This window comes from Stegodyphus dumicola, chromosome 12, assembly GCF_044657685.1.
Source record: "Stegodyphus dumicola isolate Sdum_Otavi_A_Nest chromosome 12, ASM4465768v1".
NCBI classification, from domain to species: domain Eukaryota; kingdom Metazoa; phylum Arthropoda; class Arachnida; order Araneae; family Eresidae; genus Stegodyphus; species Stegodyphus dumicola.
The window spans coordinates 37,522,003-37,548,794 of NC_140779.1; the positions used below are offsets into that span (position 1 = coordinate 37,522,003).

At 31.7% G+C, this 26,792-nt stretch overlaps 1 protein-coding gene across 2 annotated transcripts in view; it reads right to left on the minus strand.

Moving 5' to 3' along the window:
- The window catches only part of LOC118188916 (putative RNA-binding protein 46), a 66,269-nt gene that overhangs the window by 21,938 nt on the left and 17,539 nt on the right, over positions 1-26,792 (minus strand). For both annotated transcript variants that reach the window (XM_085827633.1, XM_085827632.1), the window contains exons 2-4: positions 19,417-19,591; positions 11,318-11,414; positions 4,679-4,766 (exon numbers count right to left, since the gene is read on the minus strand). In XM_085827633.1, coding sequence (XP_085683759.1) covers positions 4,679-4,766; positions 11,318-11,414; positions 19,417-19,591 — 360 coding nt within the window. The remainder of the gene's footprint in view (positions 1-4,678; positions 4,767-11,317; positions 11,415-19,416; positions 19,592-26,792) is intronic.

Genomic DNA, 26,792 nt, shown 5'->3' on the forward strand with positions numbered 1-26,792 from the left:
AACTTTCCGAATGCATTATAGCAACAAAACAAATTTTAGCAGAACATGTCTTTAGCTGCCAGTCTCATGACACATCCTATTAGTGTATAATGGATGCTCATTAAGCTTTATGATGACAGTTGCAAGTCTCAAAACTTTCAGATATCGCAAGCAAGAAGCAAAATCTTCCAGTTTATGGAATTTGTGGAGAAGAGGTAATAAATGAAGAAGATATAACAGAAATATTCCATTGCGATGACAATACACGAATAATCAATCAACTAATGGACAGTGAAATCTGCAGCATGATTCCCAAACCATAAAATTTTGCTACCAATAGTGAAGAAAATGACAGAGAGATTGTTGAGAACAAAAGAAAAAAAATTTAAATGACAATTTAGTGGGAATTCCTGACACAATAATTACAGGACTTTGTAACTAAACAAGAAAATTACGTCTGTCTATAAAACTAAAGAGTATATATTAACCACAAAAAAAATCTACTTTAGCAACTTACATTGAAACAAATAAAGCAAGCAAATAAATATTGAGCTTTTTAATATAAATCTTGATTCCCTTAAGGTCATAAAATGCCTTATTATTTCATAAGCAATTATTTCAGATTTTTCATTTCATAATTTCTGCATGTCACCTTATTAAATTTAAAATGAGGATCTGAAATATGGAAAACTCCCAAATCTGGAGTCGCTTAAGTCTCGTCCAGGCTGGATCACGAACTTTGTACCATACTTCCCTGAGTGATCATAAGCCCAAATCTATTAAAATGCTAATGATTTGACATACACATTCGAGTCCATAATATATGCACACATTCTTCTATTTGTGCAATTTTTACATTTTTATATTGTGCTACATTACATCTACAAGTACATTTTAATTAGTACATTTAAATTGTCTTCGGAAGAATACAGAGAACTATAGACATTAAATTTTGTGGCATTTAAGAAAATATAATTTACAGCACATATTTTTAGGAATTCCTATTCATTTATTACATATTTTGTTAGACTTCTAATCATGAATTATTACATTTATACTTTTGCTACAATGTACAAACATTTTTACGTATATGAGCTATTTAAGCTTAACTAAACAAATAATCAGAACCTAGTTTAGTTTACAAATTTCATAAAAATTAGTTTCATTAAAAAATAAAATAGTTGTAATAACTTTTGTGTGTGTGTGTGTGCAAAAGGCTAGGAAAAGACTTTTCACTCAAATATACAATAGATGGCACTTAGGTATTAAAGCAACCACCTTGGTGCATATGGCGAATTTTTACAGATGAAAAGGTAGAAGTTGCCTTTTTTTAGAAAGATCCCAACTATCTCGACTTATCAGAAGTCAATAAACATTATCAACATAAAAAAAGAAAAGAAAATATACAAGGCAACTTAAAATACATTTGAATTAATTAAATAAGGATTACGTGATACATTAAATAGATAAAACTCTTATATTCTTCAAATTTTCTGTAATTCTTTTCACTATTCTTCTCCCAAAGTACACAGTAATCTATTTTCGCTTAAAATAACATCAGAGAATGGCAGGGACTCGGCTTCCTGCAACCCCTGGCAACAGCAACTATATTTAAAAAAAAAAAAAAAACCTTCCTCGCCATTCCCTTCTTCCATTGCCGGTAAATTCCACAAGCTCATATTTTAAAACTAAGTTTAACCCTTTGACGCGCGGTTGTCACGCCCTGAAACCACCAACTTTCGAATTTTTTTCTCCTCTCCCTTCCGAAATTTTTGGGTGAAAATAAATTGATTACTGATCTTTTACCTCTAAATAATAAAAAATGACTGCAGAACCATACATGTTTCAGGTCTTAGTACTTCAAATCAGATGCCTTTTAAAATTCGTTTTCTATAAGACAAAATAACTTCCTTTTATTAATATAAACAACTTTAAATTTCAAAAGTTATTCATCGCACATCCTGATTTCTATCATAAACAATAAAAAATAGCAATAATTAAACTGCATATATAAAAAAAACCCTCTATATGTATGGCATTTGCTTTGTGGTTTCAGGGCGTGACCACTGCACCACGAGAGCATTATGCGCCAGGGTGGCCAAAGTGCAGCTCGCGAGCCTGATATGGCTCTCACAGGCAACTTGTGCGGCTCATGCATATAAAATATATGTATGAAATATGTTAAACTAAAACTATTCAGTGTCCAAAAAGAAGTCATTAATTAGTTTAGACTCTTTTTACAAAGTTATCGGGGATTTCTTTCTATTTAAAACCTCCTCCACTACTTACTATGATGTAAATATGAACTTGTAGCTTTTAGAATATCTAGATGTGGCTCTCGAACATTCCTGAATTCAAACGTGCAGCTCTTACTGACATGAAGTTTGGCCAACCCTGCTCTAGAGGCTCAGTTGTCAAGCCTTGAAACCACTGCTCTTCACAATGATGTTTGCTTGCTTCTCAAAATAGGAATGTTTATTTTTACCTGGATATAGATATGGGGGTTTTGAAACCACAGAGTTATTTTATTAGTAAACAATACATCCAACTGCCCAGTAAAAAGGTCTTTCTTTCCCAGAGACTTTTTTCTGACTTCAATACATTTGCTCCCCAACTTATTGTGATTTTATAAATTATTTCCTGTGGTTTAAATGTAATGTAAATATACTTTGCTATAATAAAAAATAGAAATCGTGCAAAGTTTTATTTAAATTAAAAATATTTTCTAAATATTCTGAGACGAAATACGAATAAAATAAGTATGAATGGGAAACAAATGATCCGTATCAAAGCCAAAACGACCAAGCCCCCCCCCCCATTAACATAAAAAAACCACAAATTTCATGTGCCAGATGAAAAAAAAAACTTAATAACACTGGACATATACCAGTGAAATTTAGATCCAGGCAGTGTACATTTTGTAGCACAAGGAAGAAACCTCATAGAAGATACATGTGCGAAATGTGCAATGTGGGTCTATGCGTGTACCAAAAAGACAAAACATGCTTTGAACAATTTTTTTTTTAATTAAAAAAAAACTCTTGAGTTTTTTTTTTTATCTTTATTTTACTGAGTTTTTAAATCCATTTAGCCAAATGTCCTTATTATGTAGGTACTTTTATTTTCACTGCTATAGAAAAATTACATAAATGTTTATTTATTAATTTTTTCTGACGATTTACTTTGTAAAATAATGTAAAAAAAATTATATATTATGAAATTCCTACATACATTTTTTTTTAAATTCGTAAATTTTGTCATTTATTGGAAACACACACGGAGAAAGGTTTTTTTTTTTTTTTTTCCCCCCTACTACCTAGATAAGTTTCAAAGTCCTAGACGTGCGGTGGTTTCACAGTGCGACCACCACCCACAGAACAATGGGCAAGAGTAGATTTTTTAAAATTCATATATTATTTGTCTCTAGGATCATAATATTCAATTTCTTGAGTTTTTAGTTAAAGAAATTATAAAAATAATATTACACGCGTCAAAGGGTTAAGGCCAAAAAATATCAAGATTTGTTTATAATAACCATTGGAACTTACAATACAACAAAAAAGGTGGCATTACTTGCCTGATGGATTCTTACAAGTATGGTTTCTGGAAGAAAGGTTAAGCACATGGTTGCCGGAGTTTGACACATGCTGAAAATTTGGCGACTTCTATGGTGGTTGCATTAATATGTAAGTACTGAAAAAAACTGGCTGTGACAGCTTTTTCTGCCAGTTTTGTGCACATATTCATCACATACATGCCAAACCCAAGGAGATTACTCTGTTTGAAAGCAAAATTCACAGAACTATCTCACTCTAATTCAGGAAAGTGATTCTCCTCTGAAGAAACTAAAGTTTTTTATTTTATGAGTATTCTGACAGTATAATTATTTATTATGAAATTAATAGCAAATCAAAATTTAATTATAAAAATTACTCACGGATCTATGGTTATTTAATTCTCAGACTTCCAAATGTTTGCAGACTATAAATTAAGAGCTACCATGATTTAAAGTTTGAACAGCAGAACAGTGTGTACTCATAAAAGTGACAAAATATTTGGAATACTTATCATATAAACAGAATTTAAACAGTACGCATAAATATTGCAAAATTTTATGACATCAATATTGCCACTCGTGTTACATAAATGATACTTTCCATAGAAATTAAACACTATTTATTAATGTAATACTATTATTGCCTCATTTTTTATAATTCATCATTTTTACCATTTTTCCAATTTTTTTTTTATCATACTAAATTGACATGTTAGAAAAAAGGCACAAATTTGTTCTTTGGATAGAAGCCTTCAAGTGCAAAAACTACTACCTATAAATTATAAGTTTCTTCAATAAGAATACAAAATTTGCACAGAATAAAAGAGAAGTGAGAAACAATAATCAACCTAAGACTTTATCACATTAAGAGTCGAACAGGGGAAAATAACAGAACTTCAGATTTATTATAACATTTTAACAATTTAATATAAATGGCATTAATATTATTTAACTATTATTGCAGTATTACTTAAAAGGGGAAATTTTCAAACAGCACTGGACAAACATTCTAACACAAATCTTCTGATATCGTCATAATTTTTCAAATGGAAATACAAAATAATAATAATAATAATAATAATAAGGAACACACAACACAAAATATTTAATATCTTATTTGATAACATTCATGAGAAAACAAACCTGAATAGGACTCTTAGCCAAATGAGATTCACCAGCAGATATAAATTCATTGTGGGGTAACTGAGCAAGACTGCCTGAAATTGCTTCTCTGAAAAAGAGTTAAATGAAAACATATAAATACATAAATTACAAGAATGCTCAGTAGAAGCCATAGATAATAAAGTTTGTTAAATTTCAAATGTTTCATGAAAAAGTAAATAACATATTTATGCGCTGTGTGATGAAAAAAGTAAATAACATATTTATACACTGTGTTATATTCTTGTGATATTCTCCAACTGTTAGTATTATAAACACATTTATCATACTTTTTATGATGATAAAATGCAGAAAACCATAAAATATATTTGAAATTTATGAGACTGTTTTACCAAGTACTTAACACCTTCAGACCATAACATATACCCAGTTCTACATCAAATTTTCTAAATTCAAAGCTATATCTTTTAGTTCAAAAATAAGCATTGTATAAAAATTATGACTATATATATATATATATATATATATATTTATAAAATTAAGCATCACATTTTTAATCTAAAAATTTTTTCTAAAACACATCATACCCAATTATTAAGAATTCTTCATACTTTTCTATTGTAGAGGCCCCCGAGATTTAATCACCAATCAACCAAGATACCTTGTCAAAATCTGGCTACATATGTTTATACCTACTTCATCACATGATCGCATATTAGCAATGGCTGTGTATTCTTATACCTCACCATGTAATCTTATATTAGCACCATATTGCACTTTTGCTCTTACTGCATATTATTCATTTCTGATGAGGTTTTGAACTTACATCTGGAGGCACAATGTTAAAAGTCACAAAAAGAGAAGGGCTCCCATGTTGAAAACTGGTTTACTGGTTCCAGAATGCTGTTCATTTGCTATTACATTTATGTAGTTTTGGGCAAAGGAGTTGACATCCATAAAATAGTGTAACAAACAGCTTAATACGTGGGAAAGTGCTGTAGGTGACTGGGAGAATTACATGCAATAAAATAATAAGGATTAGGATTCTTAAAAATATTCTTTGGAAAGGACATGTGAGTATTATTGCTATTATTGTGTTGTGAAACACACTTCATGAGTTTGGCGAAATTTGAAATCTTGGCACAAATCTAAAATTGCCAAATATAATTGTGGGCTGCTATAACAAATTACCAATTCTTCATTCATAACAATGAAGAGTAAGCACAATGTCTTGTATATGTGAATAAAATCTCAGATTATACTAATAAGTAATATACTTAATATGGCACAGCTAATATATTTAGGTGTAAGAAAAAACTGAAAATACTGCTTCAGAAAAACATGCATCTCTTATTTCTCAAAACAGAAATAACTGCACATTCATATTTTACTTTAAGATGTCACCAAACTTGGAACTATATAATAACCATAATTTGAACAAATAGACTGCATTTAGCATTTAAGATTAGATTATATAAGAAAGAAAAGTTGCTGGCATTTTATTTTTTTAGATTTAGTAATTTCACTTCTGTTGTAGTAGAGATCATTTTATACTTTACAAAAAGTTTAATGACTGAACAACAGGAGGAGAGGTAATTGAGAATCTTCATGGCTTTGTAATTTAACAAGGTGAAGACTAGAAAAATATTGTTTGCATTGCTAGATTGATACACATTGTTATCAGAAATGAGAAGACAGCATAAACATCATCTTTTGTCTATAAAGATAATTTCCTGAAATAAAGTGGCTTGCTGATTAGTGAGAATCTAAACAAAATGTCTAAAGCTTTTCATTCCAACAGTGAACAAATATATAGTATTAAAACAGAAGTAAACTAGGCTGTTGTGAACTGAAATGAACTGAAGCTAGGATAGTGACATCAGCTTCTAGAATGTATAAGAATCACCTCGATCGATGTGCCTGTGAGAGTGTGTTTGTTTTGTCTTTTTGATGTTTCTTATGTCTTAAAAGGGCAGATCATTTAAGCAAATTTTGTAATGTTAACCTTCCAGCACGCGCGTATGTACGAAATTTACGACAAATTCAGTTTTGCATTGCATTTCCATCTCATTAACATAAGAGCTTTTACTTATATTTGAATGCAATATCATTTGTATTTTGCAATAATAAGATTAATATTTTAATTCTTAAAAAATTTATTATCAATACTCACTCATTTCTGTCATTTTTCGTGCCCAAAACGGTAAAATAACGGATGTCGTAAAAAAATTCGACGCGCGCGTGCTCATGTAAAATTGCCAAGCGTGCGTGCTGAAAGGTTAAAAATGACCTATTTTGATTCTGTGTGTCTTCAACAAGGAAAAAGGAATGTATGTAAAACAGAGAATTTGCCTTCTAATTGCAGTAGAAGCGAAACTATTTACTTGCAAATGCTTTGTAGTGATTCAGGCTCAAGGCAAAGAGTGGAAAGTTTGTGCTCTATGTGATTCAGCTAGCTAAAGTAGTTATGTAAACAAAAGAATTATGACATTATTGAAGGTTTCTCTACTTCAAAAAGAAACTGCAGTTCACACACTGTTTGGAGGGCGATGAAACAAAACCGAAGGAACACAATATATTTTCTACTGTGATTCTAAGTGATTTAAAAAGTCATATACTTGCAGTTTTGCTTTGAAGTTCTTTCAGAGAAGTGGATATGCGGATTTATCCTGAAAATTAACGATTGTAGAATTTTAGAGGACTTGAAACAAAATAAAGTAGATTTAACAGATTCTTTTTGTATGGAAAGAGAGATTGACATTTTGATTGGGCTGACGTTTTTGGAAAAATTACTGACTGAGAACTTAGTGGAACTAGATTCAGGTCTTACAGCCTTGAAAACTAAACTTGGGTGGATGGTAATTGGAAAGCAAAATTCATGCACAATGAGTGGCATTTTAACTACTTTGCCTACGCATGTTGGGAATATTCTTTTGAGCTCATTCAGAAATGCCATGAAAAACCAGTTTGTGAACCAAAAATTGGTGAAATAATTTTAATTGGTGATGATAATAAAAAGCATTTATTTAGGCTTATAGAAAAAAATTACTGAATTGATTCCTGGTCGGGATGGGAAAGTTCGCACCCTTAGGCTTAAAACTCAACATGGAAGTGTGTTGTGGCCAGTGCAGTGAGTCTTCCCTTTAGCGGTTGGAACAGCGTTAACTGAAAATAAGAAAATAATAGGAGAGGAGACATTCAATTCTCAGGGACCTTCTGAAGTTAAGACTAGTTTGTCTCCTAACCACGTAACAATGAAAAGATTGACTTCTTCTGGTAGGTGTGTGAAAGCACCTAAAAGATTGGGTTTATTCAATTGTACTTGTTATAAATTTGAGACTCTCCCCAAGTCTCAACAGGGAGAAAATGTTGCAAACCAAAATTAACTGAAGGTGGGGTAGTGATGTCAGCTTCTAGAATATATAAGAATCAGATTGCTCGATGTGGCTCTGAGTGTATGTGTGCCTTTTGTTCCAAGTTTTGAAATAAACATTTTTGTTGTTATGTCTGTGTGTCTGTTTTATGCTTCAATAAGGTGTCTACATGAAAATTATAATGACTTTTGCCTTTCGGAACAATACAAAACACTTTGCTTCGTGTAGATGCGAACCCATGATTCTGTTATTGAATTCTTGTTCTCAAGAAGGCATTCTCGATTTCTAGGCTGATTATTTTTCAGTAGTTTAATGAGCTGATACATTTGTGAGCAAACACACAATATATTTATGAACACAATGTTATTCATTATATTTTCATGGTACTTAGTAAAATAAAAAACTTCAATTTAAGAAAGCAAGTTCAATACGAAACTTTTAATTTTCAGCCAAAAATGTTCTTAAACATAAAACAGTTAAAATATCCTTTCTGCAAAATTTGTTTCATAAAAATTAGCTGGTGTTAGGTAACTTTGGTCTCAGCAAGATAGAACCTACATATGTTTTACTGAAGATTTAGCTGAACATTTTCAAAATATTTAGAAAACAATTAGAGTTATTATTAAATGACGTGAATTATTCACACAAGAATCTTTTACTTCAACTGAAGACCCATCACATTCCCCCACCATCATCACAAAAAAGGGGGGGTAGGAACTATAAATTTTTCCCAAGATGAAATTTTCAGTTTCAAGAAAAGTTCTTTAAGTTCTAAAGTTTAAATATAAGAACAGGTAACAAAATTTTTCAACAGACTTGAAAAACTTTTCCGCTTATTTGCCCAGTCAAATGTTCAAATTTACAATGAGTTTCTTAATAAAACATTTATGCACAATTTGGTTTTTATCTATTTATGGTGTACTCAAAAGAGCCCCTCCCCAAAAAATACATACATTTTCTTATTGTACTGTTAAAAAAGACATCTTATTTTATTATTAACTTCTCAAACAAGTTTTCAGTACAAAACAAACAGTAGAGAAAGTCAAAAAATTTTTAAGTCCCATATTAAATATTTTTATTGGATTAATTTCTTTGGCTCTACTCTTATATTCGTCCTAAGATCACCAAATGTGGCAATATATGTTCTGCGCTGGTTTCTGGAATGGTTGCGGTGGTTTTGGGGACAATGTTGTTTGTATGGCAACCCATTTGACGTTGAAACTTAACTCTTTTGCTGCATTGGTTTAATTGCTCATTGGTTCGTGTCGTGCATGTTTTGAAATGGCCTATGTTGCAATGACAGACGGGAAGGCAAGATTTCAGTCGCGTATTTTAGATTGTGTGGAAAGTAAATTTAGTATTAAAAGGTACAATGTTGGAGTTCTTACGAGTCTTTTGTTTATGGGTGTGTTTATGAGGATCGAAGTATATTTTTGGAATTTCTGGGGAACTTTTAAAACGGAGTCCAAAATGCGGAGCTGCTAACTCAAATGAGAACTTGGATGAAGAAGGGCGTTTCTGACAGTACTTGCATGGATTTGCAGTCAAATGTTTTCTGGTAAAGTATGTGGCTGTCAGAGGAGTTTAGATTTAGATCATGGTTTTTGTGTAATAATAAGTAAAATATTAAGAATATTTTATATTTCAAATCCAGTGAAATTTAAATCCAGGCAGTGCGCATTTTGTAGCACAAGGAAGAAACCTCACAGAACAAGATGTATGTGCGAAACGTGCAATGTGGGTCTATGCATATACCAAAGAGACAAAACATGCTTTGAACAGTGTGACAAAAAAAATTTGTTCTTTGAAATTATTAAAAAAAAAAAAAAAAAAAACTGAGTTCTTTTTTATCCTTATTTTATTGAGTTTTTTAATCCATTTATCCAAATGTCCTTATTATGTAGGTACTTATATTTTCGCTGCTATAGAAAAATTACATAAATGTTTATTTTTTAATTTTTTCTGACGATTTACTTTGTAAAATAATGTAAAAAAATTATATATAATGCAATTCTTACATACATTTTTTTAAATCCGTAAATTTCGTCATTTATTGGAAACGCACACGGAGAAAGGTAATTTTTTTTTTCCCCCCTACAACCTAGATAAGTTTCAAAGTCCTAGACGTGCGATGGTTTCACAGTGTGACCACCACCCACAGAACAACGGGCAAGAGCAGTTTTTTTAAATTCATATATTATTTGTCTCTCGGATCGTAATATTCAATTTCTAGAGTTTTTAGTTTAAAAAATTATAAAAATAATATCGTGTGCATCAAAGGGTTAAACATAGTGCTAAGAAAACTTCTTTGAACCAAATCGAAAGAGAAAAAGAGAACTGCTCTAGTGAAAAACCAAACAGTTAACTGATAAAATTATCCCCGACCTTCAGAAAATCACCCCAACAATTTCTTAGTTGATAACCAAACCTCCCCTCCACAAAAAAAGGGGGAAGAAGAAAGAGAAAAACAAGAAATGAAAGACAGATGTGGACCCACCTTTCTATGTTAATGAGATGACTGATGAGCTGCAGAGAAACAAAGATACAGCTGCCTCTCAGTGACCTAGATTTGCATTGAGCCCAGTCTGGGAACACCTCGGTTCGCTGTTCGATTTTAGGCAAGATTTCAGGGTAAAAATTTAAAACTAATATAAAATAAGAAGATTAGCATACAGCCAAAAAATAACATAGAAATTACCTTTCAAACCATTCCTTATATACCCTAAAAAAATCTGGAAGATTTCTTTGAAAAATGAGGGCTTTAAAAAACTAAACATGACTAAAATATGTGGACTGCTTTGTGATGAGCTGCCATCTACCAAAAATAAAGAGGGTTCAGAGTAACCTATCAAATCCCTTTTTCATTCAATTTTTCTGTGCACACAGAAGGAAATATTCAAGTGTGCCCAGACAGGGCACACCGTGTTGCAAAGGGTTAAAATGCTTTCTACAACCATCATATTCACTATCTTGATCCTCCACTCATGTTTAAATCTTCTTACAAGACAGACGGTCCCTTCAAGATAGTAAGTTTTTCAGATTCAGTGAAGGTGTGAAACAGGAAGTATATAAGTAACTGAACTTCCAACTAGTAAACATTCCCTCCTAGAATGCATTATGCATGTCTAAAGCTCTCAAATACTTATGGAACACAGACTCCACATAAACTGCTGTTACTTAGAGTAACACTTCTGCGTTCAATAAATTATGAGTAAATAATATTTAAGACTTTTGTTTCACTCACCTATGTATATAATATTGATAAAGTATGAATGAAACATCTTACTTCAAATGTACAACACTTTCACTTTTACGCTTTTTATTGTTCTGTAACACAGGTTTAGCCCAAGTTACTTCAATAATACACCCAGCTAAATTAACACCTAATACAAAAAAAAAAAAAAAAAAAAAAAAAGTAGATTATACAAAAATATTATAAACACTTAACTAAAACATATAAAAAAGTTGATATAAAGTTACTGCATACTTACTTCTATGCTGCTAAAAAAATAAATGTTTGCAAAAAATTAAATTTTTAATCAAACTAAATGGTGTATTCATAGGATATTAGACTTAACATGAAGCATCTATCTATGTATGTAATCAGAAAGAAAATGAGCAATAAATACTTAAATATCACAGCATACTGACACACAAAAAATTGTGTTAGTTAATCTACTGACAGTTATTACAATTCAGGATGATCTGCCAGAAATACAGACCAAATAACACTAGATCATGGCTCCCAATATCATCATCAATGGACATTTTCAGGTTCAGTATTCATTCATGTAAGGTATATGTTTGCAACTCATTTTAAGTTACAAAAAGTGATATAGAAAGTTGTTAGCCATTAACTAAGGATTACCCACATAAGCTCAACGGGGTTAAAGTCAGTACAGTCAAATAGCAAAAATCTGCCAACTCCTGAAATTTGTGTTGCCTCTCAAAATATAACATTCAGTTTATAGGTTCCGAAAACCGCACCATTAAGTATGAAATATCGAAATGATGTCATAATTACCGAATAATAATGAGTCATAACGGAAATACCAAATTATTGACATCATTATAAAAGTTTTTTCCCTTCTAATCTGCATCGAGGTAAGAAAGCAGACGATTCACTCAACTCTTCTTTCAAGTTCACGATTCACGTTGTATTTTCTGAGCTTTGTTATTTCACGAGATTATTTAGTACTGCCTTTTTTATATCCGGACATTTTGTGGATAAATTAAGAATATTTTATATTTTAGCCCTTTTTAATACAATTACAGATAAGAAACACACTCTTGATTTTATTGCTTGCAACGCTGAAAAACGTAAATACGTTGCATTGATGGTAATGCAAAAAGTGCAAATTCTGCAAAAGATGGAGATAGGTGCATTTTATAGCAGAACCATTGTGTATGATATAGGGAAAAGTAAAGAAAAGCTGTTGAAATTTTACAGCAACAGTGATTCTAACACCGGAATCCGAAACTGAAAATCTTTGCACGAGGCGAAATCGGCAAACCTCGATGCTCTGCATATATATAATACAGTCAAAAGTCGTTAATTCGGACACCCATAATCCGGAATGATCTATAATCCGGATCTCAAAGCTACAAACTTTCTGCGCATGTGTCGCATTGATGCATGCATGCAAGACCTTTATGGTTGCGAATATGCGTGTGCGCATGCGCAAAATACGTTTGCGAATATGTGTTTGTATAACGGACAGTATAAGCTAAGCTAAAATTATCTAATTCAGTTAATGTTGCAGATTGCGTTGTTCCTTAATCTTCGAATTGGATCCAGCTTATTATTTTTTGCAGACTGTTAGAGCAATTTTATAAAAGTAAGCTTCAACTTTCGATTATGTCAAATAGAATTTCTGATATATATTTACTAATATGTAAAGGACCTACAAAGCGAAAGTATGTTTCGAATTCCATTAAACAAAAAGTGGAATTGCTGCAAAAAATGGATAAAGGCATATCCTTTGTTTATCTAACCATTCCGAAATCTGTTTATCAATTTCACGGGGGGGGGGGGGGACGCCGCAGTGTGCAATGAATTGGAAGTTGATCTGTCAGCACTATCCTTATCTTCAGGGCAGATGTTTTTATTTTATTTGGCTTATAATTCCTTACTAAATGTAGTAATTTCATCTGGATGTACTCCGTCTTTGATATGATTTAAATCAAATTCCTCATCATTAGTTTAATAAAGTAAACAAATAAATATTAAGCTTTTTTTTTTGTAAATTTTGATACCCTTTAGATCATAACTGCTCTTTATTTCATAAATTGTTTCATATTTTTAATTTTATAATTTCTGCATGACATCTTACCAGATTTAAACTGATGATCTATAATCCGGAAAAATCGATAATTTGGAATCGCCGAAGTCCTGACAAGTCCGGATTAACGACTTTTGACTGTACAATGAATAATTTAATAAATTTATATATGTAATAATAATTTAACACATATAATAAGTTATTGCAATAATGCATATAATAATTTAATTAAATGTATCTAATACGCCTTATTTATTTTGCAGTTTTAGTCTGAATATCTTGATTTATCTTTTCTGTCCTGAAGTCCACAAAATCCTAAAATCCGCACAAGCTTTGCGGATTTCTGGACTTTTACTGTATTCCTCAAAACCCAGAGTTTCAAATCGTAGGATACAAGCGTTAACTGCTCAAGGATAAGTAATAAAGAATTATGCAATAATGTCACTAAACTGCCAGGGAAGAAATATGATCCATGTTGCTGCTAACAGAAATTACTGCTCACATACAACTGCTACCTTAGCCTTTTATGGATGTTATAAGCTTGTATATTCACTATTAGATGCTCTGCAAAATCAACATCTACCCTGAATCATATACCAAACTGGAGGTCATTTGTAGAAAGTGCATAGTCCCACTGTTGGGAAGGCAAACTTTGGTGATTTCAAACCTTGTTTAACCAAGCTCTCAGATGTGAAGCTATTAGCAGGACTCTAACAGTTGATCATTTTTCATACAAATGACTTCCATGCAGCCAGCGTTTGAAAAGTTTCGTCAAGAGACAGCTCGTCTAACTGTAGCTGTGACATTTTCAGTCAACTGACATGCCATGAGTGATTTGTTGTGTTTAGAATAACAAACACAGACAACAGCATGCCAGGTACCTGTGACTTTTAACTGTCCACATGTACATATTTCTGACACAGCATACATCCCTGTTGATAGACACTGCACAGAAACCTTATGATGGCCTTTAAATCTTTATCTTTGTAGTCTCTGAACAGCACAAACTACTTCAAGACATTGCCATTTACTGCATTTCATAAATATAGTATCTGACCAAAAGTATCTGAACACCAGTGCCACAGACTCAGGAGAGTCCTGAGTCATTATTAATATGATGTTGGTCCCCTTTATGCATCGCTGAAAGCCTGCACACATCTGGGAAGACTATCACCAGTTTATGATATGTGGTCCATAGGAGTTGACTTCCAGGCATTCTTCGCAGCTGAAGTGAGTGCTGGCAGTGAGTAAGGTCGATTTAGTTGGCTACGCAATCTGCGTTCTAATTCAGCCCAAAGGTGTTCTATAGGATTTAGATCAGAGCTCTGAGAACAGCAGTCCAGTTTTTGAACATCCATTTCATCAAACCATGTCTTGAAATGTGAAAGCAGAAGTTATCCTGCTGGAAGAGAAATGGGCCTTCCTTGAAATACTGGCATAGAGTAAGCACAGCAGCATTGTCCAGAATGTTCACATATATCTCAGAGTATATGTTTCCAACCACAGACACTAAGGGAGCCAGATCAAACTATTAAAAATACCCCCACACCATGATGCTGCCACCACCAAACTTTCCAGTCAAAACAATGCAGTCACTTAAAGAGCATTTGCCGGGCATCTGCCAAACCCAGATGCATCCATTGGTGAATCCATTTTTTTTAAATTGCGCATTGCAAACCTGTACATTAATGGGTCAATTGAACTAGAAACCTTAAAAATGTTAACTTTTGTGAAATTTCCAAAAATTAAAATATTAGAAGCACCTCTCTCCAACAAAATTATGTTTTCTGATTTTTCTTAGCTTCATTCAAAAAGCAAGAGAAACCTTTAAATAATTAAAACACAGTTATCCAGCTTTTATATTAAAAGAAGTATTATGTTTTACATATTTTTTTTATAATAAAGCAGTTTATAAATTTTTATTTCAATTTTCAATGCATTCTTAACATTTTCTACATTTCAATAACAATGAGATAATCCACTAAAGTTAAATTTTTTGCTGAAACAAATTTTTTAAAAGCAGATATTTGAGGAATTTGCTTCATTTTATGGATAGAATTTTAAGAAACATTCTCAAGCACTAAAATATATGTTTATTTACATAGAAATTGTTACATAATCTGCTAATAGTCTGCTAATTTCCAATAATTCGCAGAGCATTAAAAGTCTGACATGACCTACACACAACTTCTTGCTTATTTCATGTAAATAATGGCCTCTGGTCACACAGAGCTTCAGATTAAGAAAACAGCAACTTTAAAAAATATTAAAAGCATCGTATCTTTAGAATTCCTCATAGAGTGCCTAAAAAGAAATGTTACAATACATTTCTTTTTCATTCTTTTCTCAGCTTTTGACATTAGTGTTCATTTTTCTTAATACACCGTGTTTCAAAAAGAATATACATGTTATAAAGAGTTATTTTGTCCAAACTATTGATCACTGTGCCTCGCTCGGCTATTGGTGAAACGAATACATAGTCTAGCTTACATTAATAGCAGCTAGATATCAGTTGTCTCCTGTTTTGCGTGGTAACTGTCACACGTTTAAAATGGCTACGCTGCAGCTGAAATCATTTTGTGTTCTCAAGTTTGCGAAGTGTAATTCCGTGATTACAATGCAAAGATGTTTCAAGTTGAGGTACCAAAGTGATCCTCCGAATGGGTGTAAAATACACAGTTTGTAAATACAGGATGTGTATGCAAAGGAAAGAATCCTGGCTACCCTCTGTTCCTGATAAAATGATCCACAAATTCAAACTGCTTTCCAAAGTAGTCCTTCAAAATCAACTCATCGTGTCAGTCAGAGGTTACAACTGCCTACAATAACAAATTGGCGTGTTTTGAGACGTTGGTTGGTTATGAAGCCGTACAAGTTACATTTGTTAAAGTTACATTTGTTACAGGCTCTGCGTCCTGATGACAAACGCAAACATGTGGCATTTTGTAACAAGATTATTGATGCTATTGACAATGATAACACTTTCGCACAATGCATCGGGTTCAGTGATGAAGCGACTTTTCATATTAGTGGTCATGTAAACAAACACAATGTTCGAATTTGGGGCCTACAGAACCCACTTGCAGCCACTGAACATGCTTGAGATTTGCCCAAAATCAATGTGTTTGTGAGATATCCCGATCATCTGTTTATCATCATCCCATTCTTCTTTGATGGAAACATGGTTAATGGTCAGCAGTATCTCGTTACAAAACTGGTTGTTTCCGAGGCTGCACAAAAACAACTTCATTTTTCAACAAAACGGGGCACCCCACACTGGTGTCATCAAGTGCGTGATTATCTGAATGAAACTCCACCAAACCTTTGGATTGGTTGTCAAGGCGCTGGCGACTTAGCATGTCTCAGCTGGCCTCCACAGTCACAGAATTTGACACCCTGTGGCTTCTTCCTGTGGGGTTTCATTAAAGAGAACATTTATGTACCACCACTCCCACAGAACCTGGAAGAGGTGAAGAACTGGATCCGTATTGTCATAAAATCAGTGACAACGGACATGCTTGCCCGAGTATGAGAGGAATTTGAGTATCAATGTGATATTGTTTGTGTCGCTGATGGAGAACATATTGAACATCTGTAATCTGAACTTAAGAGGTTCGTACATATATGTGTAAAGTTTCATATTCGTATGTCATACAGTTTACAGTTTAATAAATATATGCATTTGAAATAAGTATATTCTTTTGAAACACGCTGTACAATGAATGAGCCACTTTTTATTGGTCCTTTTAGTTTTAGTTATTGCACATCGCTTTCTTTGCACTTATTACAGATAAAATTTAACAAAATAAAAAAAATTTAAAAATCGGCATATATTTAGAAATCTCAGCAGAGGGTTAATGGTTGCCAAACAGTTTTTTTAGTTATTTATTTGCTATATTATTTCTTTAAAAATAATACATAACAATAACATTTGGCGCCAGCATCCTTTTATTTAAAAAGTGCTGAAAAGTTATTTGACACAAAAGCGAAATGAACACAAAATTGATAATTGCATCTACCGTATTTGACGGCATATAAGACGCACTTTTTTTCCTAAATTTGGTCTAAGAAAAGTTACCTGCGTCTTATACGTGAAGGTAATTGCATTCAATAATTGTTTATTTGACTTTTACGAAATGTGAGAATTAAAAGAAATCACACTATTGATACTTTTTTCCTTGTGTGTGGCCGTCTAAATAAGGGTGTGTCTTATATGCCGTCAAATACGGTAATACATATAACTGCTTCATTACGTGAACAAATCTTCATAATTAGCTCATTTTCATTACATTTAGCATAATTCCAAAAATATATTTAATGCAATTTGATCACATTCTGTGTAACATAAGCCGTTGTGGAAAAGGAGGGAAAACGTAATGTAAACAGAGTTCTGTCCTTTAACTTGCATGTGACATAAAACATTCACATCGAATCCCCCCAAACTACTAGATAATGTCTCTTAGGGTTACTATGGGTTCTGTTAGGCTTTGCACTGTTTTTCTCTCTTACATTTCGAGTACTTCCCCTTTTATTTCGGAAAGCCTTGACTTAGTTTATTATGGAGAGCAAGCGTTATTTTTTCATCAGAAGGATATACCCGCATGGTAAATGAGCCAAGCGGTGACATGGATAAAAGTGATGACTCATTATCTAAAGAGTTAAGAGAATAATATTTTTAGGGATTCTGATATGGACATTTTGTCAGAGACTCAGCTCACAGAAAGACTACCTTCCACTTCCCGTGAACAAATTTATTTTTTCTTGCAAATAAAATACTCTTTCTTGTATTTTTTCTTGTATTCTAATTTTAAAGTTTATTAATGCATTATGCATTTTAACAATGGAAACTTCAGAATAATTTGAATAGCACTTCAAAAATTTATTCCTCAATGTAAGCAATTTTTAAATATATTTTTATGTAAAGCAAAGGAGAAAGATTATTAAATGTTAATTTTAACATACATGATAACTTAAGTAATAATCTAAAATAGTACTGAAAATTAAGACTTAGGAGTTTTTTTGGTGTGTGTGTGTGTAAAGTTAGGTTTAGCAATGCAAAACCCCTGTCCTGTGACACAATTCCTTTTGACTCTCATCTGTCATGAAGGAAAGCCTTAAACAAAGGCTCAACATCTCGTAAGGGTTAAAGACCATTACAGCTTCATATAAAGTACCACTTCCAGTAATACAATTTTACCCAAAATCTAGTCAACTCTTTATATAAATGTAGAAAACTTTAAATATGGAAACAGAAATTTTCAAAAATTTCATGTAACAGTTATCATGGGCGAAAAATCATGGAACACACATAAATGCAGGCAGACAGATATCACTATAAAAATACAGAAAATGTATTGTAGTGACCTTAATTTCCGTTTATTCACTGATAATTTACTATCGAATTTTTGAACCGAAAACATAACCTCTCTAACCAATGTTGGCAAGAGATAAAAATAGTGAGTACCCTGGTCTGCTTCAGTGGAGTCGTCAAGTTCATAAGCATTACTTGGGCTCAAAGTCCTGCCAATGTAACAAGTGAAGTACCACTTCCTTGTGTTTTCATGTAACAGTTCAATTTTACCCCAAAATCTAACTCTTTATATGAATGCAGAAAGCTTACATATGAGAAATGGGACTATTTAGGAAAAAAACTTGATTTCACAGTTATCATGGACACAATTATCCTACACATACAGACACACCACTGTAAAAATGTTGTGAAGGATCTTAATTCATGCTTACTTCATGCCTAATTCATGTGTTTCATAGGCTCAAAGTCCAGCTTATAGGGGTTTCAAGTACAACACCATTACCAGTTCTCCAATTTTACCCCAAATCTAGCTCTTTATATAAATGCAGAAAGCTTAAATATGAGAACTGGAATTATTATTTTTTTTTAAACTTGATTTCAGAGTTATCGTGGACAAAAAAAATCATCACACACATACAGACACACAGCATCGTAAAAGCACCTCCCTTACCTCTGGGAAGTAAAAAAAAATATATGCATCCATAACAATATATATTAAGCAATAATATCTAGAGGCTGAGAAAACAGCTGAGAGGGACTGTTACAAAAACCGTGTTACTAAATTTTACTTACCATTTATTCTCTCCAAAGCTATTTCAGCATCACATCTTGTATAAAAATGTATAAAGGCAAAGTCATTCAGTTTCTTAACTTTCTTAATGGTAAGAGTACCATTTAACGAAAATAAATTGCTTAATTGCTCCTCTTGTATGCAACCAGGGATGTTACGAGCATATAATGTTGCAATCTAAAATAGAATACGTACATACATTATCAGGGCCAATCCTGAATTTTCATAAAGGTTGTGTATGCTGCTGGACACCAAATATTTCAAAAACTATATTAATAAATGAATATTAGAATTGCATGTATTTGAAGTTGAATATAGTATCTGCATATTAAAATGTTGTTAAACATTGAATAATATGAAAAATAATTAAATGTTATAATAAAAATTTTTAATTCCTCAGATTTAAGGTCTGAATGGAATGCAAATTTTTCAGGTAAAGTTTGCATCATAATTCTATTTTGCTTCATTTATGCAAATTGCACTATATTATATTTCTACGTATAATCTGCAAATGAATTATATTAATTATTGATAAAACTTTACAGTAAACATTGATAAAATCTGAACAGTGGTACAGTTAATAATGACACTAGCAAAATCAGTTACTCAATCTTATAAATTTCACTCATCATGCTATGAATATTGTTAGTATTTATAACATGATATAAATTTATGTACAAGTTTATTATTACCTACAGTTTGAGCATGCCTCAGTGTTTTGAGTTTTATATGCACACTCTCTTTACACTCTCTTATCATCTTTAAGTAATTTTTATTTTTTAGAAATGGATCCAAATCTCAGAGTGGTCTCAAACTAAAACTGCATGTGGGTTAAATTCACAATCTTGAAATAGCAGACGGGCCACAAAAAAGAAATAATAATAAAGAAAGAAAAAGAAATGAAAAGGTTTTTTTTTTTTTTTTTTTTTTTTTTTTAAACAAAACAAAATTTGTTAGCTAAATTTAAAAATTTTTTACAACCTATTTTTCAAAACACATATAAAAAAATAATGCAAAAAAAAAATTCAAATTTATACTTATTTCCTGCCTGAAATCTAAAAATTGTTACAAGAAATTTCTTTCTGTCACAATTTCTAATTCAAACTCACTGACAGCAAAATAATCAGATTTTCAAATTGACATTTTTTTTCAAATAATTGAATTAATACTGAAGTTACTGATAAATAATTTACTTTTAACTAAAATGAAATACAGGAAAACTTTCTGAGAGGGACAAAACTTGAGAATAGATAATAAATCCATTCTCTTTCTTTAGTTCATTAGATTTTTCAATGGCAGAAAAAATAATACTTGTACATAAACAATTAAAAACTTCTTTGTTTCTTACTATACCTATCAGCTACAACCCCTCATGGCATTTCAATATTGTAAAGTTTGAAATTTTGAAGGAAAATTACTACACAGTATTTGCATCCCAAACTGTAAATACTCATTAGCAGCCTGGTTCTTTTCGTACATTTATTAATTTTCAACCATGAAAAAAAATGTTCAAATGTAATTGTACTCCAAAACAAAACGATTATTTTTATTGCAAACATTTGAAACTGAGAATATTTAACTTTCGACAAATAACAACAAAAGTAATTTGGATCTTAAATCTTGTATTATAAGATTTGTATCAGAATGTCAATTAATTAGCTCTATTTCTAGATTTTCCAGAGAGTTACTTTCATTTTTGGTACTGAAAATAACATAAAATTGAACTCCAAACCATTAAAAATCTTTTTCTTCCAATTTTTCTCAGAATATTGTCAATTAAGAGGAATTGTATTTGAGGGCCAGAAATTTGAGACCGCTGCGTTATCATACAGAACTTTGAAAGAAGCCAAGAAATAAATAAAAAAAAAAGGCCAACTTTAAACTAAATGTAGTATAATGTCAAACTTAGAAGCAGAATACTTGTATTTATGTAGTAATTGTACCAAAGTCAGTGCTAAATAATGAACATACATTTCTTCCACCTGATGCGATAAAGTACCGCATGCATTTAGGGAAAATTCAAATACCCTTTCACGCTGCAGGAGGGAAAAAAAAAAAAAAGAGAGAAAAGGTTTTTCCCTCTATACTTGTAAAATACATTACTTCGTTAATGATGCTGGTATTCATACAACATGCAGAGGCAAAATTAAAGAAGACACGACAGCATGCAGTTCATTTTGTTTTAAATTTCTGATTATAAATAAAATCGATTATTCAGTGCAAAGTTGTATAATTAATTTTTAAGGACTTTATTATTTGATTAAGAAATAATAATTCCTTTTCTTGATATTTCGAATTTGTAGGCACATGCACTAAGATGGTGCCCCTGATATATATATATGTAAGATAAAAATATGTAAATTAGCTTTATAATTTAATTTAGCAATAGCTTTTTAACTGCTCTTTCTTAATTTACTTATTTCCTCTTTATTCTAAAAATAATAACAACATTTTTGGACTGCATAATTTCTACATTAATCTATGCCACAAAGCTTGCGTAACACTGATGAGGTAGTTATTTCAGTAGTTTTTAAACTCTGAGAACTGAAACCTTTCTAACATAAACCAAAAACCTTCCTCTTTGGCGAGCTGTCATACTGGATAAATGCTTGCTTTGCTTATATCTCTGTTGCTGTTTGGACACCACTTCATTTTGCTGCATTCTCTTCTTATCACAATAGTATTAAAAGGTGCAAAATGTTCTGAAAATATGCACGATTAGAATGCCAAGCGAACTGTGGCTATAAATTTGAATATAAATGAAAATGGAATTAAAACCGCCTCAACTGCCAAATTTCTTAGTCATTACAAATTCTACGATCTAAGTATCTACACCATCACTATTTATGTGTTTCTATATATCAGTGATCTCACCTCAGTACTTCTAAATTTTGCTTTTATCATAATTGAGTCGACAGGATTCAAACCAATGCGGGGAAAGAAATTTAGAACCAATTTCCCAAAGACTGAAAAGAAGTGAAATTCAGTACCATTAAATTTCAAATTTCCTTATAAATATGTAAAAATAACCAAAAGTCAGAAGAATTAAAGAAATGTGAAATACTAAAACTCCCCAAGAATAAATATATAGGAAGAGGAATGCAATCAAATCTGATATACCATTATCAAGAAGAGGTACATCACATTCAATTGAACCTCCTTCCCCTTTGAAAATAACTGCATTTCTAATATTTAAAATCAGATGAGGAACCGAGCCATTCTAAATTATTTAATTATAACAGTTCACCCCAAAATATGTGATACTATATATATATATAAATAAAGCATCTAAAGTTAATATTAAATTGGTATCAGAGCAAGGCAATTCCTCAACAATATTAATAATTGCAACTGTGAATAAGAGGTTTAATGCTATATCTAAACAAATCAAAATCAAAATAAGAATTCATTGTACAAACTTAAAATATAAATGCGAAAGGAAAATATACAAAATTATAAAAATAAAAATGAATCTCCTTTTACCAAAACTCCAATTCAGAACTCATCAGGGGGAAATGAATTAAAGCTTCATAAAAGTTGACTAATACGTTTTGAAAACATGTTTCGTTCTGGTTCATTCGAGATCAAAAACCGAAAAAAGATTCAATATATATATCACAATATATAACATATATAAGTTCTAAGAAATTTTAACTTTGAAGGCATGAATATTTTAATATCGTTTAAAATTTTGTAAAAAGCCAATAAATAAAGATAATAAATTTGTAAAAAGACATTAATTTAAGAATTTACTATGCTTTCATGATTCAACACCCTGATTTGCTAGTTCATATCACGTGACACCAAGTGTGATCTCATCTCACGTAAACTATGCTAATTATCTACATTAATTTCAAGTTAAATTTTAATTTGGAACACAAGTTTAAATGCAAGAATTATTTCAATTCGTATGAATAGATTACTCAGAAATTATGTAAAACCGCAGTGCTGTACTTCGCTAGTGCTTTCTCATTAGAACTGATGAATTAACCTTGACTTTGCCTTTTCTATATTTTCGCCTTTGGGTGAGTGGTGTGATTGCATATCCTAATCGACTTAATTACCGCGAATGGCCCTAGGGCATAAAATTGAACTATCTAAAAATTCTATGTAATTGTATTACTTGAAAGTAACAATCAATCTGATTAGAAATGGCTGTGACTTGTTTTGAAGATGAGGCGTAAAAGGTTACCTGCGAAGATATTACATTTGACATCAGTTGTACCATTATTGGCAACTTTATCGCCTGCACCGGCAAAACGGAAAAGTACCAAATGTTTTAAAAAATGCCAATATTTATATTATGGCAAATTTAAATTTAAGAAAAAAAAAAAAAAAAAGGTACTATTCGGTTTTGAGGGCCGTAAAAAAATTGCAGCAAAAATGTATGCGCAAAAGCGTCAAATCTAGCTAACGCACCCATTTAACAGCGCACCAAATCTAGCGTATGCGTTGATTTCAGATTGCGTAAGTTTATATAGTTCTGTATTTCTTAAGACGCCATGGATATACTAGATTAATTTTTAAATAATTTTTTGATTTTAAATCCTTTTTTGATATCCTATGGATTTAACAATTTGGGAATTGCCCATGACGAAAAGTCGGCAATACAATTTTGGGTAAAGTGCAGAATCACCCACTGCTTGACGCATTTTTAAGAATTGCACATACTCGGTATCCATGTGCACATTGACCTATTTTCACTTTAATTCTAGGATCTGCAATTCTAGGATCTGCAATTCTAATACTGCAATTCTAGGATCACTAAAAATCCTAGAATTGCACAAAAATGGCACTACGCACACCCTTGACTTTATCTATGTACACATCGACCTATTTTCACTTAAAAAGTAAAAGAAAATTGACAAAAATTCAATTGTTTTTACCCTTGTAAAAGGCGGCAAACAAATAAGTGAGTGATTCTGCACTTTACCGAGAATATTTTCAAAGAAAAGGCATCATTCATTATAGAAAATTATGTTTGAACAACCAACGAGATGAAATTATGCTTTAGCGATAAGTCGGTAGCAAAATAGCGATGCACGCATCCATCCAGTTATGTTTACCAATTTTTATATAAATTATAAGAATGATCTGAAATAGTTATTTACTCTTATGCTTCCATTCAGTCATGTTTAGCCTTTTCATATAAATTATAATAATAAAAAAGTATTATATGAAATTAACCTTTTATCATCAATCTTAGAGAGTTATTTACTATTTATTATACTTCCTTTCTTGTCGCAATTATTTTTAGCAGCATTGACATCAACAATAGTTTGGAGATTTTTTACGGCCCTCGAAACCGAACTGCACCAAAAAAAAAAAAAAAAAAAAAAAAAAAAAGGTACCTACTTACGTATTATCACAACCAGGTTGGCACTATTTGTAAGTTTGAGTAAAAAAGTATGAATAGAAAGAAAATGTACATTTATTAATTACAGATAATTTTTAATACAGTTTTTTATATTATTTTGTTTTAAAATATAAAATAGCAATTAAACCCTTCCGGTTTCGAATTTGAATAAGTTGCAGAATTATTTTTTTGGCAGAAATCATTTGGCTATTGCTTTTAGCACTGATTGAAAACCGTATTCGCCATAACCATGTACACGTCGACTTATTTTTACTTAAAAAAACATCCCAGAATTGCACAAAAATGGCATTGTGCACACTCTTGACTTTATCCATGTACAGTGCTATTTTCTCATAAATTACAAAAATTTGCACAAAAATGCAGGAAAATTTTGTGAATCTCCACATGCTCTTTTTACAAAACTACACGTAGGGTTGCCGTAAGTAGGGTCGCCAAATTTCGCTATTTATGTGAATTTTGGCCTGGTTGCGATAATACATAAGTACCAAAAAAAAAAATTTGCAAAAATTATGAAATTTGTTTTGGTACTTTTCTGTTTCGCCAGCGCAAATCTCGCCAAGCAGACTTTATTGGCGACAACATACAGTATACACATAAAAAATATTAAAAAAATGTTAATTCTAAGAATTTTTTTTTTTTTTTTTTTTGAAGGCATAAACATTTTAATATCGCTTCAAATTTTATAAAAAGCCAATAAATAAAGACAATAAATTTGTAAAAAGACATTAAGAATTTACTATGCTTTCATTGTTCAACATCCTGATTCGCCGGTTCATATCACGTGACCCCAAGCGATCTCATCTCACGTAAACTACTCTCAAAAATCTAATGCTCTCAGTAATTATCTACATTACTTTCAAGTTAAATCTTAATTTGGAACACAAGTTTAAATGCAAGAAATATTTCAATTCGTACGAATAGCTTACTCATAAACTATGTAAAACTGCAGTGCTTTACGTCGCTAATACATTCTCATTAGAATGGATGAATTTAACCCTTCACTTTACCTTTTCTATATTTTCAGCTTCGGGTAAGCACTGTGATTACATCCTAATTGACTCAATTACCGAAAATGGCCTTAGACATAAAACTGAACTATCTGATAAAAATTCTATGTAATTATATGCCAGTATTGAAAGAAACAATCAATCTGATAAGAAAAAGCTGCGACTTGTTTTGAAAATGAGGCATAACAGGTTACCAGCGAGAATATTCCGTTTGGCATCGGTTGTACCATTATTGGCGACTTTATCGCTTGCGCAGGCAAAATGGAAAAGTACCTTTCTTTTTTTTTTCTTTTTCAGTCATTACATTTATGTTTAGAAGCACTATTATTTTTGAAAAAACACGATATTTAATTTTGTCTGAAATCACATTCAGAGGCCACTGATCGATAACTCACCAACCAAATGGCTTTGAAGAAAAAAATCCTGTAATGAGAAGAAAGGATTAAAAACTAAAATGAATAAATAATTATATTGGAAAAGTTATATGTGTGAGGTGTATGCCACAGCCTTTAATTGTTCATCCTAAGTTGAAAATTGATTGATGGGACAAGGTTACTGAAATTGACAAAAGTCTAATGCTGAACATGTTCTTCCTCCACAGTCGGTGGATCATGTAGAGATTCAAATAAATGTTAAAAACTTGACTGAATGTCATAAAAGAAAATAATCACAAAAGGAAGCCTTATTTATAACGATGGCTGGAAAACATACAATCAGGTGAATTGCGAGATGCCGAGTTTAAAATTTGGTTAGTCTATATTTTAGGGTACCCCTTGGATTATCATCAAATTGTTGTTCTGAGTAGTACAATGTTATGGAAACCCTATTATGTGATTGGTTGCATGATTGCGGTGAATTTGACTGATGGGAAAATATTCTGAAGGGCTTATTTCCGCGTTGTATGTCAGTTAGGGAGTGCATTGCTTATTTTGCGCTATACACCGTAAAATGGCTGTTATGTGATGAGATTAATGTGAAGTTTCTATACGATATG